The sequence below is a fragment of the Capsicum annuum genome, chromosome 1, assembly GCF_002878395.1.
Source record: "Capsicum annuum cultivar UCD-10X-F1 chromosome 1, UCD10Xv1.1, whole genome shotgun sequence".
Lineage (NCBI taxonomy): Eukaryota > Viridiplantae > Streptophyta > Magnoliopsida > Solanales > Solanaceae > Capsicum > Capsicum annuum.
In genome coordinates, this window is record NC_061111.1 from 146,036,034 (window position 1) to 146,051,747 (window position 15,714).

At 37.8% G+C, this 15,714-nt stretch overlaps 1 protein-coding gene across 1 annotated transcript in view; it reads right to left on the reverse strand.

The window, feature by feature from the left end:
* Positions 1-1,776: 1,776 nt before the first annotated feature.
* LOC107838989 (uncharacterized protein At5g08430) overlaps positions 1,777-15,714 on the reverse strand; it is a gene marked incomplete at its 5' end in the record, with an annotated part of 43,117 nt that continues 29,179 nt past the window's right edge. Inside the window, 3 exon segments of the mRNA XM_016682309.2 lie at positions 1,777-2,491; positions 2,862-2,927; positions 13,466-13,531. Coding sequence (XP_016537795.2) covers positions 2,121-2,491; positions 2,862-2,927; positions 13,466-13,531 — 503 coding nt within the window. The 3' untranslated portion in view covers positions 1,777-2,120.

Below are 15,714 nucleotides of genomic sequence, written 5' to 3' on the forward strand. Positions count from 1 at the left end.
TTATATATTTCTTTCGATGTATCAGTAGCTAGTTATGTATCTGGACATGCTTAAAATCGAAAAAAATATAACATGAGCTAATTATGTATCTTTAAAAAGAAAAAGAAGTTTCTTCGTTGGATGAATGAGGAGCTAATTATGTATCTTTATAAAGGAAAAAATATATTTTTGTTGGATTGTATCAGAAGCAAATTATACAACTCAACAAAATATTGGAATTTTCTACAATTAAGTTTCAAACTGTTGAGATTTATGTTGTTTGCCCTTAAATGCCTTTCTTTTTATTTTTGACCATTGGCGAAACTCAATTACAGGTGCTAGTTCAAATATTAATTTAAATATACAAAATTTATACATTAATTATGTATATTTCTATTTAAATTTCAAAATTTATACATTTGCTAATTATTTTATATATTAAATCGCCCAAAGATATTGCACTGAAGTTATCTCACAGAAAAATCTGATTTCTTTAATGAAAAATGTAATTTAAGCCCCACAAAGACTTTCGCAGCATTCCAAAAAGTTGCTAACTTTTTTGCTTAGTCCAATCATTTTGTCATGTCTTATTAAATGAAGATGCTCAATGTTCTAGACAATGGGGTTATGTGGGAAGATTAATGTCAATGACTTTTTAGATTGGCCAATCAAATGCAAAAAATAAGCTATCCTTCACAAGCTATATTTTAATTAAAATCTTATACTCCCTTCGTTTAAAACCCACTTTCTTTTTTTAATCCATTTAAAAAAAAATAATTCTTTTCTTTTTTGATAATACTTTAATTTCAACTTTTCACGTGGCATGTTTAGGACCACAAGATTAAAGAACATTTTAGTACATTTGACACAACTTTAATTTAAGACCATTCAAAAATCTTTTTTATTTTCTTAAATTTTATGTCAAGTCAAAATAAATCACTTTTTTAAACGGATGAAGTACCTATTTTAAGTGATAAGGTGGAGACCTAGTGATAGGCCTTAAGTTCTATTCCCACTATAAAGGGTTAATAAAGTCCTTAGCAATATGCTGGTTTAGTTTATTTTTTTCTCAACTACAACAGAGTATAAGAATCTTCCAGTAAATCACGATTACTGAAACTGATTTCCACCCAAACTCCTTGATGTCTAAATTTGTTTTTTCATCTATTAGATAATATTCATAACGTACTCACATGTTTTCTTTTACTGCTATAAACAATAACATACTTGATGCAATCCCACAAGGGGAATTTGAGGAGGATACGCGGACACTATCCTTGCCTTTGTGGGCTAGAGAGATTGTTTCCAACCCTCGGCTCTCCTTGCCATAGTTCACTAATTGTACTGCTACAAAGAAATTACAGCACAAAGTTTCTTGACAAGTTATTTGGCAAGCAATTTCTTTTAATTTATGAAGCATTTTTTACATAAGAAAAAGGGAAAAAGAAAGGTTCCTGGCTTTTTCGGTCCAAACAGTAAAGGGGAAAACAAGAAAACCTTTTTTGAAAACATTTTAACAAATAGAAAAAGAGTTTTGGAGTAGCATGAAGTAAAACTTTGAGCGTGATAAATGGAACTTTGATGTGCAATATGTTAAGTTAAATTTAAAAGAAAAACAAATTTCTAAAACCCAATTATACCCTAAAGTGAGTTCCAAAATTCCGCCCAAAACTGGTTATTGATTAATGAATGTAGCACTAACTGGTAGTAAAAGTTGATGAGAACTAAAAGAGATTAACAACAAAACTTAAATCTGCAAGAGCTTTTTGTTATGCTAATTGCTAAAAGGCCACATTATTGACTAGTAACAGAGAGTTACTTTCTGTTTAGCACTTCAAATTACAAAGCATCTTTTTTGTGCCAACTCTACAGGGCCACCTGAATGAGAAGTTAAAATTGACTAGCAACAGTACTTACAAACATAAAATGCAGCAATGGCTGCAAGGATTGATCCCATTTTCAAGGGGAAACAAGTACCTTAGTCTACTACGGGATCAAATGATCATAGAATAAACACATTTAAGTAAAAGAACCTTTTTCTTTTCAAACTCCGCAACCAAGATTGACAACTTTGAAACACCTTTTACAGAAGTTTAGAATTGCCAACCTAGTACTGGTGTTAGAACACAACAGACGGTGCTTCAATAGACGGGGAAATATTGGTGAAGCACACTAATCAACAAGACAGCTTCTTGTGGGCTTTGGCCAACCTTCCACACACTGAAGCTTGGATCGAAGTAGTAACCCTCATCACTCCAGCGTTTCAACAATGTCAAAGGAAAAGGACCCTGTATGTATCCCAGAGGATCCCGATAGTGCCAAATTGCAGATTCAGGGCCTTCACGCTCTGCTTCATCATCACTCAACTCGATTACCTCAGGTTGTATTGCCTGGGCCTGTACTTGTTGAGTGATGATATTTTCTCCATACGACTGAACCGGCACTTCACTTCTTTCGACTTGTACAGAAATGGTAGTATCTCTCTGTTCTTGAAACATTTCTGCATGTTGATCTGTGTTGAATCAGACAGAATACTTCAGACACCAATTAGAGGACAGTGTATAAACCTACTAGTTTATTAAGTTAATAGTATTAGATTATTGGGTTCCATAATTGGCCTTCACTGTACCTAGGGTATTTTCTAGTGGACGTGCTCCATTGACAAGCAAATTAGAGTTCGTGGAATATGATTCCTTCCTTTTTATACCCTTTAAAGACATATCGCACCATAAAATCTGTCACCTTTTGATCACTAAATATAAATGTGATGAGCCTCGACAGACTAAAGGCTTTTAAAACGAAATTACTCTGGTCTCAACCAACAAAATTAGAAACAAAACTGAAGGCATTTAATTTCAAAAACCAGGAGAAGAAGGACCCACCATTTCCACCAGCAATGGATGCATCTCCACTTATGAAAATCCTATTAGATGGGACAATGGCATCTCCTGAAAATAAGATGCAGTCACTTGGGGAAATTAAAAGAAATCACTTGTCAGATATTGAATGAGCAAAGTACTATGATCCTTAGACACTGCGAGGCAGTCAACTAGAAGAGTGGATATTAGGCACGTTGGGAAGACTCTGACAATGTACAGGCACTAGCGCTCGTCATGAATTGTTCTTTGATTGAAGGAACGGGACAGAAGAGAACCAGGGCCATATCCTTCACACATTCAGCTCGATCTTATCTGTGCTATTATTCTATCATAGCTATACTATATTAGGGACTCCGTTTTGGGATCTTCATTGACTGAATAAAGAGTTTCAACTGATGGGAGGTTCTTTAACTGGATGATGACTTAGTAAAGCAACCTTTCATGCTAGGTCATCATCTGTTTTGTCTGGGTGGAAGCTGGCGGGCGGGGTTTGCAAGTCAATGTCAGAACTATACTTCCTACCGCGAACATGTATCCAGTACAGTAGGAACGCAAAATTGCGCTACGAAATACTCACTCCATACGATGACCTCTCTATATAAAGATGTAGCGTCTTACAAGACTTAAGACAGCTTCGAGAAGACTGCCATAGGTGCTGTTTCAAATGAGACAGGAATGAAATCAAACAGGGGAAGAGAATTCTACTATTCCATTATCCCCATTCAACCCCCCCCCCCCCCCTGCAGCCTTGCTTTCATCCCTGTCACATGTGAATTAACTCCTAAGAATAGGGAGTCATCTTGAATGTCCAAGTAAAGCAGTACCAGATCCATATGAAATAATTCTCTTTTTTTTTTTTAGGGCAGTCAAATCCTTAATCCTCCTCGGAGGGGTTTCATAAGCAAACTGTTGTTTCTTGTTTTGATGATGATTTGACGACACTCAGAGGACCAGGTCCCATGTTTACATTGCCAGTTACAGCTGTCACACTCTGCGCAGTTTTGTCTGCTTGCACACTGATAAACCGAAGGACACCTGGTCCAATCAAAATTCAGCATTCAATTCTACACTACTATAAATATCAAAAGATGCTCCTCTCTCCACAGTTTTTGCATTTCGAAGAATCAACTGGTGAAGGCGAAAACTCTCTCTCTAAGCTCAAGTTTTTAATCTTTTGTGCTTAAGGTTTAGGTGTTCTTGAGTCAAGTCTTGCATTGTAATTGATTTACTCACACGTAAGAGTAAAGTTTCTTTATTGCTGTTGAGTCTCTCAGGTAGCGTTATCTTTATCTGAGTGAGCAAGGGTTATAGTTAGCAGATATTGAAGAGTGAAATTGACAGAGTTGTCATGAGTTATTTGTAAAAGAGTTATTACAAATTAGGGAAACTTAGTTAATTTTCTAATGGAGTCTGCAATCAAGATGAGTTTTGATTATAGTGGAGTTTGAGTGTTTGTGAGGGCAAGCCGTGGTTTTTTCTCCCTGGTTTTTTCTCCCTTAGCAAGGAGGTTTTCACGTTAAATCGTTGTTCTTTACTTTACAATTTAATTGTTTCATATTTGCAAGTTTTAGTATTAATTATTCTGTTGGGGTCTTGGACCCTTAGTGGTGAGCAGTACCTGTGTTTCAACAATTGGTATCAGAGCGGGGTCACTCTAAAAGGTTCACACTTAGAGTGAATTCTTGATCATGACAACTTCACCTAATCCGAAGGAAGGACAATCAACTATTAGGCCACCCAAATTCAATGGTCAGTATTATGGGTGGTGTAAAACTCAGATGTATGATTTTATTATGGCTGAGGACAGTGAGTTGATGGATGTGATACTCAATGATCCACATGTTCCAATGAAGGAGGTCAAAGAAGGAGATAAAACTAAAATGGTTGTTAAATCCAAGAGAGAATATAATGAAAAAGATCGTAAGAAAATTGAAAAGAACTTCAAGGCTAAGAAACTGCTGGTGTGTGGTATAGGGCCAGATGAATACAATAGGATCTCTGCTTGTGAAAATGCTAAAGAAATCTGGGATTGCCTGAAGACAGCTCATGAAGGAACCACTGATGTAAAGGAATCAAAAGTTGATATGTTGCCTACTCAGTATGAAACGTTCTCTAGGAAGGAAGAGAAAACCATTCAAGAGATGCACACAAGGTTTACCTCAATCACGAATGAGTTGCACTACCTTGGTAAGGTGATTCCTCTGCATAAACAAGTAAAGAAAATTCTAGGTGTTCTTCCCAAGAATTGAGAACGCAAAGTTGATGCTATCACTGAGGCCAAAAATTTGAAAACTCTTACCATGGATGAACTGATTGGAAATTTAAAGACTCATGAATTAAAGAAGCAACAAGAAAAAGAAAAGGGGGAGTCTAAAGAGGAAAAGTCACTAGCCTTAAAGGTCTCAAAATCTAAATCTAGTGAAGAGGATACGGATGTTGCCTATTTAGCTAAGAAGATTATGAGAGCTATGAAGAAAAGTGGTCAGTTTCAAAGAAAAGGAAGAAGCAGCAGAAAAAGAGGCACCATTAAAGTTTGTCACAAATGTGAGAAACCTAGGCACTTTATTAAAGATTGCCCTCTTCATAAAATGGACTATCAAGAGTATCTGAAGTCAGGAAGAGACAAAGGTAAGAAAAAGGACCAGGTCCTGCAGAATTCTAAAAGGAAGATTGTGGCTGATTATGCAGTCAAAACAAGCTTTAGCAGCATAGGGGGACACTTCTAGTGAATCTGAAAAAGTTGAAGATGTCTCTATGTTAGTAGTGGAAGACAGAGAAATCACCTATGATTCCTTGTTTGCTCTCATGGCAAAACCAGATGACGAAGAAGAAAATGAGGTAACTCTTTTTGATATTTAGCAGAACTTAAATGATTATTCCTCGAAGAAGATACAGAAGCTTACAAATGTATTGATTGATTCTGTGTGTGAACTGACTGCTGAGAAAAATGTTCTTGAAGATAAAGTAGAAAATCTAGAGCTTGAAAAACTTGCTTTAACTATACAGTCATCCGAAATAGGAGAGCAGTCCTCAAAACTGAAGATCAACTGAAGAAAATAGATGAGTCTAATGAGAAGGGCAAGAAAGAAGCTTCAAAGCTTCAAATTGATCTTGAAGAAAAATTGAAGAACTCTAAAAGGCTTCTTATGAATGCACTTCATAAGAATGAAAAATTAGAAAGGAACCTAGTCCGCATAAAAGAAGATTTTAACAAATCCCTAAAATGAACCACATCTTTACAGATCCTTGCTAATCTAACTAGCCAGGGGATCAAATGATAGGGGCCTTGGATATCAGTAAAACACTCATGCTCTTGGGTCTCAAGGTAAGTATGTTCGTGTTGCTAAAATAAAGTCAACAATCCTCTATGTACTCACTGTGAAAGGGATGGTCACTTGAGGAAAGAATGTCAAGGATGACTTAAAGTTAGAATGAACAGTGTTAGATACATCCAACATAAGCAATCTTATCCCAAGGAATCCAACTCCTAGACAAATTTCAAGAAGAACAAACTGTCTAGCTGGACCAAGAAAGATTTGATCACTCCTTAGTCTTCCTTTTGGAAACTCAGACTTAAGTGGGTTCCAAAATCTAACAAATAAACTCTGTATACAGGTGGGAGTAAGAGAAAACAGTCAAAGCTAGTTCATGGATAGTGGATGCTCTAAGCATATGACTGGAAGAACTGACTGTTTTCTCTCACTCAAGGCATTTTAAGGTGGAGGCGTCTCTTTTGGAAATGGAAAGAAGGGTTATATTCATGGTGTTGGGAAGATAGGAAAATCATTAAACCATGCTATTGAAGATGTGTATTATGTAGATGGTCTAAAGTATAGCTTGTTGAGTGTATCTCAAATCTATGACAAAGGAAATGAAGTGAAGCTATTGTGGGTGCATTGTTTCTAATCTGAAGACTGGGAAAGTTATTCTTAAGTGCTCAAGGTGAAAATGTTGATCTATGGCACAGGAAGTTGGGGCATGTAAGTTCCTCCCTACTCAACAAGTTGGTCTCAAAGGACCTGGTCTGTGGTGTGCCAAAACTGCAGTTTTCAGACAACAAGGTGTATGATGCCTGTGTGAAAGGAAAGCAAACTAGATCTTCCTTCAAGCAGAAGAAGCAAGTAAGCACCACTAGACCTCTTCAAATGTTGCACATGGAACTATGTGGGCCTGTTAAAGTCCAAAGAAGAGAAGGGAAAAGATATGTGTTTGTTATTGTGGATAATTATTCCAGGTTCACTTGGACTATGTTTCTGAAAACCAAATATGAAGCTTATGAAGTACTGGTGGTCTTTGCCAAGCAGGTTCAAGTAAAATTAAATTGCAAAATTGATGAATTCAGATTTGATCATGGAACTGAGTTAGAAAATGTCAAGATTGAAGAGTTCTGTGCTGAGAATGGGATCAGTCACAAGTTCTCAGCTCTAAGAACCCCTCATCAAAATGGAGTGGTAGAAAGGAAGAACAGAACTCATAGAAATTGCAAGGACCATGTTGATTGATAGTGGCCTTCCAAAAGGTTTTTGGGCTGAAGCTATGAATACTGCTTGTTATGAGACAAATAGATGCCTAATCAGATCTGTCATGAACAAAACCCCTTTATGAACTTATATGCAACAAAAGGCCTAAACTTGATTATTTAAGACCCTTTGGGTGCAAATGTTTTGTTTTAAATAATGAAAACAATGAGCTTGGAAAATTTGACTCCAAAAGTGATAAAGCTGCATTTATGGGCTACTCCAAAACAAGCAAGGCATACAGAGTTTTCAATAAAAGGACTGTGTATGGAAAAAAGTATACATGTGATCTTTGATGAATCAGGAAAACAAAAAGATTTTGGTGGAGGTGAAGATTCTGACATGGAAGAACTCATTCCTATTCAAAGAGATGATATAGTTAAAACTGAAGGTCAAGAACAGACTCATACAGTTGAAGATAACGTGATGGTGAGTCAGGATCTCAGTTGCAGAATCCAAGTATAAAAGAGGAATATCACGAAGGGTTTGTTCAAAATTCTCAAGGACCTGATCCCAGCAGAAGTCATCCTAGAATATCAAATTGAAAGCATTAATCTTTTCACCCCTTGAAAATCTAACATCTCCTTGGGAATCTGGAATCCAAACAAGATCTTAAGCCAAAAATTTATGGCTTTCTCAACTTTCTTGTCACAAATTGAGCCCAAGAATGTAAAAGAAGCCCTAAAAGATGTTGATTGGACTAATGCTATGCAGGAAGAACTTCAGCCATTCGAAAGGAGCAATGTTTGGCACCTGGTCCCCATACCAGCTGACAGAACAATCATTGGGACAAAATAGGTGTATAGAAATAAGAAGGATAAACATGGCACTATTAGCAGAAATAAAGCAAGACTTGTTGTTCAAGGCTATAATCAGGAGGAAGGTATTGACTATTATGAGACCTTTGCTCTTGTTGTAAGCATGGAAGCAATCAAAATTCTTATTACCTTTGCTGCTTATATGGGATTCAAACTCTTCCAAACGGAAGTCAAGAGTGTATTCCTAAATGGTAATCTGAAGGAGGAGGTTTATGTCAAACAACCTCCAGGTTTTGAGAATGCAGATTTCCTACACCATGTGCTTAAATTAGACAAAGATCTTTATGGGTTGAAGCAGGCACCTAGAGCTTGATATGAGAGACTATCAAAGTTTCTTCTGGAAAATGGGTTTAAAGAGGGAAAATTGACGATACACTCTTCGTGAAATCCAGGGGGAACAACCTATTGATGGTGCAAATCTATGTTGATGATATAATTTTTGGAGCAACCACTGATTCTGTGTAAAGAATTTGCCAAATTAATGAGGAGTGAGTTTGAAATGAGCATGATGGGTGAATTGAGATTCTTTCTAGGGCTGCAGATTAAATAGAATTCTCAAGACATCATGATTTGTCAAGAAAAATACATCAAGGAGTTGCTGAAAAAAATATAATATAGAAGATGCAAAGCTTATTGATACTTCCATTGGAACCAGTTCAAAGATGGATAATGATGAACCTGGTCCCTCAGTAAATGAAACCATGTATAGAGAGATTATTGGGTCTTTGTTATACCTCAGTGCAAGTAGGCCAGACATGGTGTTTAGTGTGGGTATGTGTGCTAGATTTCAGGCATGTCCTAAGGAGTCTCACCCGAAAGCTGCTAAGAGAATTCACAGGTATCTGAAAGGGACAGGAGACCTGGTCCTATTCTATCCATCTGGAGACAGCTTTGATTTAATAGGCTATGTTGATGCTGATTATGCTGGGTATTTGGTGGACAGAAAAAATACCTCAGGAATGGCTTGTTTCCTAGGTTCCTCTCTTATTTCCTGGAGTTCTAAGAAACAAAAAACAAAACTCAGTTGCACTATCTACTGCTGAAGTTGAATATGTGGCTGTAGCTTCTTGTTGTGCTCAATTGCTATGGATCAAACAACAGCTAAAAGATTTTGGAATTGTTTCTGATACCATTCCTCTGATGTGTGACAACACAAGTGCTCTCAACATGGCCAAAAATCCAATACAGCATAAAAGGACAAATCATATTTGATGTAAGGCATTATTTTCTAAGAGATAATGTTGAAAAAAGGGCCATTTGCATGAAATTCTGTAAGACTGAAGAACAGGTAACTAATATCTTTACAAAGGCTCTTCACAAGAAACAATTTCTGAAGAATAGATTAAGATTGGTTGATCAAGATAAATTGACCTTCTTAGTGGCTCAATTTTTCCATTATCAATTGGCTATGATTAGGAAACATGTATCCTTGAAGGAATTTGTGCTAATTGAACTAACACAGTACCATACCTTTGCAGGTATACACGTATGGTGAGCCATTTTGAAGAGGAACAGATGAGACAGACACAATCTAAAAGATTCACTCAAAGAATGAGGGAGGGGCCTGGTCCTTCCAAAGGTTAGTATCATTCATGTGCATTTTGAAAATTACTTAAGTTTTTGGTCTGAAAAAGTTGTGTTTTTCCCTTGTTTGTCTGAAAAATTGTCAAATCCCATAAAAGGTGAAGAATTAAACCTATTGGGACCAGACACGTCCCATACCCTTTAACATCAAATGTTGCAACCTCTTCTTCCCTTAAATAGAATATCAAATCCTCTTTTATACTCACTTTACAATATCCCCTTTTCTAACTTTCAAATCTTCTTGCTTGTTTTAAAATAACCTTTCAAAACTCTTAAATGGTTGACAAAAATCGCGAGTTCAAGCCCTACTAAAGAACCTGAAATTGTACAAACCCCAGTACCCCATTCCGAAAATCCTCCCATAGTCTGCTCTTTCCCATCTGTGTTAGTGCTAGTGCTTGAAACCATTTCTTCTCCCATATCTTACCTCGAAATACCAGTGGGTTGACCCTTGTCTAACAAATTTCCATGGATAAGTCCACCATGGAAAAATTCCCAAAAATTATAGAACGCTCCTCTGAGACTGCAATTATGGTTGATCAAAGTGAAGGTTTTGGGTCACCCTTAGAAATTAAGTTCCCTCATAATCCCATTTCTTTAGAAACTCCAGAGAACATTGATCAATCAGAATCCCTGAACAAACCCGGTTCTCCTACCCACTCTGAGTGAAATCTCATTTTTGCCCAACTTTTTAATGAAGAGCTCCCCGTGAAGAGGACCAATCCATCCGGTAATGAGTTGGCAGGTGAGGATTGGGTGGCTGCAAATCTTATTTTGCTTTCAAATGACCCTAAGGAGAGTTCTTTTGATCTGGAGAGGAAGGTGTTAGTGAGAAAACAGGAGATACACCTCCTAAGGTTGATGAGACAGTTAGGGAATTTGTACAACCTCCAAATGAGAAAGATGAGAATGATGAGGATGACCTGCCTTTGAGGTGGACAGTGCAGAAACAGAGGAGCGGTAAGGGTAAGAAGAAATGGATGATACTGGTGTAAAACTTACTCAACAAGGGGTACTGAGAAGAAGTTATTAGGGGATGCTATGAAGGCAAACAAATCAGCAACCGTTAAGAGAAGACGGTTGAAGACGGGGATTCTGATTGAGGAAAATGTAGAAGTAGTTGATGTTGGAGAAGGTGATGATAAGATTGATCCTGATGTTGCTGTTGTAACAGAAAGGAGGAAAGATGTGTAGGATAAAGGAAGGACCAGATCCTCCTCCACAAAATATAGGAGTCCAACTGGGATGAAACAAAAGCATATAGCTGTGAAGAAAAGAAAGTAACTATGAGACCTGATCCCAAAAAGAGAAAAGTTGCAGAAGAAGAACCAAGCAGTAGTTCTAAAAGAAGAAGGAAGGAGGAAGAAGAGAAGTTAGTGTCTAGAGAGTAGAGAAATGAAATCTTCAAAACCCAGAAAGTACTGTCTGGAAGGGTATTTGATTCCAGGATGTTTGAAAAACCTAGAATGGTGGAACTGGTGGAGTATGTGAGGCATCAAGGCTGGTTAGACCACCTTCTAGAGGAACCAGTTCCCTCTGTCTTTGAAGGTGAAGTAGGCAATGCTATTATACTGTGAAGTTCTCTGATGATGTGCTGAACTTGACTGCTTTAGTCCAAGGTAAGAAACTGAAATTGGATGAAGAAAGTCTGGGCAAAATATTGGATGTTCCCACTGTTGGTGTAAGAACTGTTATAAAACAACAGCCCTCCACTGAATTTATGATAGATGCTTCAAAAGTTGGAGGAACATTTGTTGCAGGAGTGAGGAAGAAATTCCTCAAAAGTGAGTTTCAACTGGTTTTGAGTTTGTCAACAAGCTTGTTTTGCCCAGGTCAGAAAAGAGAACTATTGCTTCTGGTGTGGATTTGTATGTGATAGAATGTCTCAGTAAGTTTGAGTTAATCAGTCTACCTGCTTTGATGATTGAACATATATCTAAAGTTATCCATGAGAAGGAGGGAAGACATGGTATGCCTTATGGATACTTTCTGAACAGAGTGTTTGATCATTTTGGGGTTGTTTGTGAAAAGGGAACTCCTGGAACAGTAATAAAAATGTTCAGTCTGACTACATTGATTGAAAATGAATGTGTAGAAGGGAAAGTAGGGACCATATCCCAGGTGTCAAAACTGTTGGTTATTCAGGAAAACTTGAGTAAAGAAATGGAGGAAATGAGAGTTAGTGTGGCTGCTAAGGATGCAGAGATCCTGAAAATGAAGATGAAGAACCAGAAGCTCTCCTCTGAGGGACCAGGTGTTGCTGAAGCACTTAGAACAAAAAATGTAGAACTTAAGAAAAAGGTCTCAGCACTCACTACTCACTAAAGAGGTTTATTGTTAATTTGTGTCTATCACCTGGTTCTCTTTCTTTATAGTTATTCATTCATGTTAGTGTTGCCCCAGCGGCCATGAGTTAACTAATTTGTGCAAATTTCCTATCTTGGTTTATTGTTCTTACCCATTTTATGATGCCAAAAAAGGGAAAATTGATTTATCATGATAAGGTAAGAGACCAAGTACCACAATGTGATGTGATGAGCAGTAGTGTTGTTGACATGCTCTGATGTGTGACTAGAGAAAGTGAAGAATGCTGCTGATAGGGGGAATGTTGTGCAGTAGTAAATGCTCTGGTTCTGAATGAATTTTGATCTTGGCTTGTCATCATCAAAAAGGGGAAAATGTTGTTTCATGTTTTGATGATGATTTGATGATACTCAGAGGACCAGGTCCTATGTTTACATTGCCAGTTACAACTGTCACACTCTGCACAGTTTTGTCTGCTAGTGTAACAAACTGTGCAGGCGCACTGATTACCCGAAGGACACCTGGTCCAATCAAAATTCAGTATTCAATTTTACACTACTATAAATATCAAAAGATGCTCCTCTCTCCACAATTTTTGCTTTTCGAAGAAGCAACTGGTAAAGGCGAAAACTCTCTCTCTAAGCTCAAGTTTTTAATCTTTTGTGCTTAAGGTTTAGGTGTTCTTGAGTCAAGTCTTGCATTGTAATAGATTTACTCACACGTAAGAGTAAAGTTTCTTTATTGCAGTTAGTCTCTCAGATAGCGTTATCTGAGTGTGCAAGGGTTATAGTTAGCAGATATTGGAGAGTGAAATTGACAGAGTTGTCAAGATTTATTTGTAAAAGAGTTATTACAAATTAGGGAAACTTAGAGTTAATTTTCTAATGTAGTCTGCAATCAAGATGAGTTTTGATTATAGTGGAGTTTGAGTGTTTGTGAGGGCAAGCCGTGGTTTTTTCTCCCTTGAGCAAGGAGGTTTACACGTTAAATCGTTGTCCTTTACTTTACAGTTTACTTGTTTCGTATTTGCAAGTTTTAGTATTAATTATTCTATTGGGGTCCTGGACCCTTAGTGGTGAGCAGTACCTGTGTTTCAACACAAACATTATTGCGGAAATCAAGGGAGAGTGCCATTATAGAAAAAATAAATAGTTTCCAATTACCCCAGAGCTTAAGGGTCAATTACAGGGGTAACCGGTCAGTCAACTGAACAAAGCTTAGACCCTTGTGAATCAGCCATCCAAGCCAGTCAACTTAGGCCTTTGGGAAAAAGTCCACAGGGTGCTAAGCTCGCTGATGTGAGTTTGAAAGCTAGAGAACTGATGAGGTGGCTTTTCAAAGAAAAGGGCACTTAATTTCAGAAACCAGCGGAAGAAGAAATTACCATTTCCATCAGCAGTGAATACATCTCCATTTACGAAAATCCTATTAGATTGGATCAAGGCATCTCCTGAAAATAAAATACAGTCACACTTGGGGAAAGTATTAAAATCATATGTCAGATATTAACTGAGCAAAAGTATTATGATCCTTAATAAGATTACAGGAAAAAAATATAACTAAAGAATAATTGAAATGTAGGGTAGCTACTTACAATTACAGAAAAGATTTAACACTAACCTCAGAACATGCAAAACATAGTATATAAGTGAAAAAGGACTAGCAATTTGATATAGCAAAAGATGACTAAAATAAGCAGAGGATCTGGCAACCTCATATACTTAATCTAAACACTAAACTTACCCATCAAGATCAGGGTTCAATGATTGGAACTGACTAGCACAAGATAACAAAAATTTCCAAGAGGCTGAAGTAGTATTAGATCAAACAAATTGATGCTCTTAGAATATTATTTCGAGAAACTGTAAAATTGTGTGACCACCTCATCTAAAGAGAGGACACTTTTCAATTCTGATTATGTCTTCATGCTCAGCCTGACTTTTTTCTTGGGACAAGCACATTATATATTTTTTTCAATAATATTGAGGGTGATACTTGAACCCACGAACTTCATTTGACGCTTGAAACTATTTCAACAGAAGCCAACATTGGAGAGGGAAAAAGGCATCACAAGCATTGGGGAAGGCAGATGAATCAACACAAACTGGCATGGCCTTGCTTGTTTAAGTCCCACTGTGAGGGAGAGAAAGAAAAGACCCAGCAAAGGGCTTCTGGTGATGTGTTACTTACCTGGACTGGCTTTAAAGATGTAATTGAATACTAGAGTAAGAAGAGTCTTTTGGGAAACCTACTGGTCATCATTTTATGCATGAAGCAGCAAAAGAGAAACTCACACTAGCATTTTTGGGCAGGTTCATCAATAATTGAGGACAGGGACAGAATAACCAAGTAGAAGTTTAGCAAATTACTAAGAAGGTGTTGGGTGGCTCAAGAGGCCGATCTGGCTGGCAAGCACCGGGGGACTAGTGGTGGAACGAAGAAGTTAAAAGGAAGGTGGAGGCTAAGGTGGCCTATGCTAAGTTGGCTGTAAGCAAGGATGACGAGGAGAAGCAGACGAATAGGGAGAAGTATAAGTTAGCTAGGAGAGAGACTAAGTTAGAGGTTATGGAGGCTAAGACAATACGGCTTTAGAGGAGAAAGGCGGGGATAAGAAGTTGTATAGGTTTGCTAAGGCCAGGGAGCGGAGGGCTCGTGACTTTGACCAAGTGAAGTGCATAGGGGGGAGGATGGCAAAGTGTTGGCTGAGGATGCCCTTATTAGGAAGGGGTGACAATCTTATTTTCATAGACTTTTGAATGACGAGGGGGACAAAGATTTTGTGCTAGGGATTTGGAGAACTCGGAGGGGTGTCGCGATTATGAGTATTGTAGGTGTATTAAGGTGGAGGAGGTTAAAGGGGCTGTTCGTAGGATGCGTAGGGGTAGGGCGACTAGGCCAAATGAGATTCCGATAGATTTTTGAAAGAGCACTGGCGGGATAGGTTTAGAGTGGCTGACAAGGTTGTTTAACATCATTTTAGGGCGGCGAAAATGCTCGAAGCTTGGAGATGGAGTACGATGATTCCATTATATAAGAACAAAGGGGACATTCAGAGTTGCAACAACTATTAGGGTATCAAGCTATTGAGTCATACTATGAAGGTCTGGGAAAGGGTGGTAAAGTTGAGGCTAAGGAGGGTCATGACTATTTTTGAGAATCAGGTCAGTTTCATGTCAGGTCACTCTATTACCGAGGTCCTCGTGAGAAGATTAGTTGAGCAATTTAGGGAGAGGAAGAAGGACTTGCACATGGTATTCATGGCTCTTAAAAAGGCGTATGACCAAGTCCCTAAGGATGTAGAGGTGCTTGGAGGCTAAAGGCGTGCTCGTGGGGTATACTAGGTCGATTCAGGACATGTATGACGGCGCAAAGACTCGTGTGAGGATGATAGGAGGAGATTCGAAGCGCTTCCCTATTTTGGCAGGTTTGCACCAGGGATCAACTCTTAGCCCTTTTTTATTTGCTTTGGTGATAGTTGATAGTTGTTTTGACGCAGCGTATTCAAGGGGAGGTGCCTTGGTGTATGTTAATGTTGTACTGTAACAATAAGCATAAACAGTGTATTATGTAAAAAAATCTTTTTTTAAAAAACTTATATAACATAGTAATATACTAATTGAATGACTTGATCAT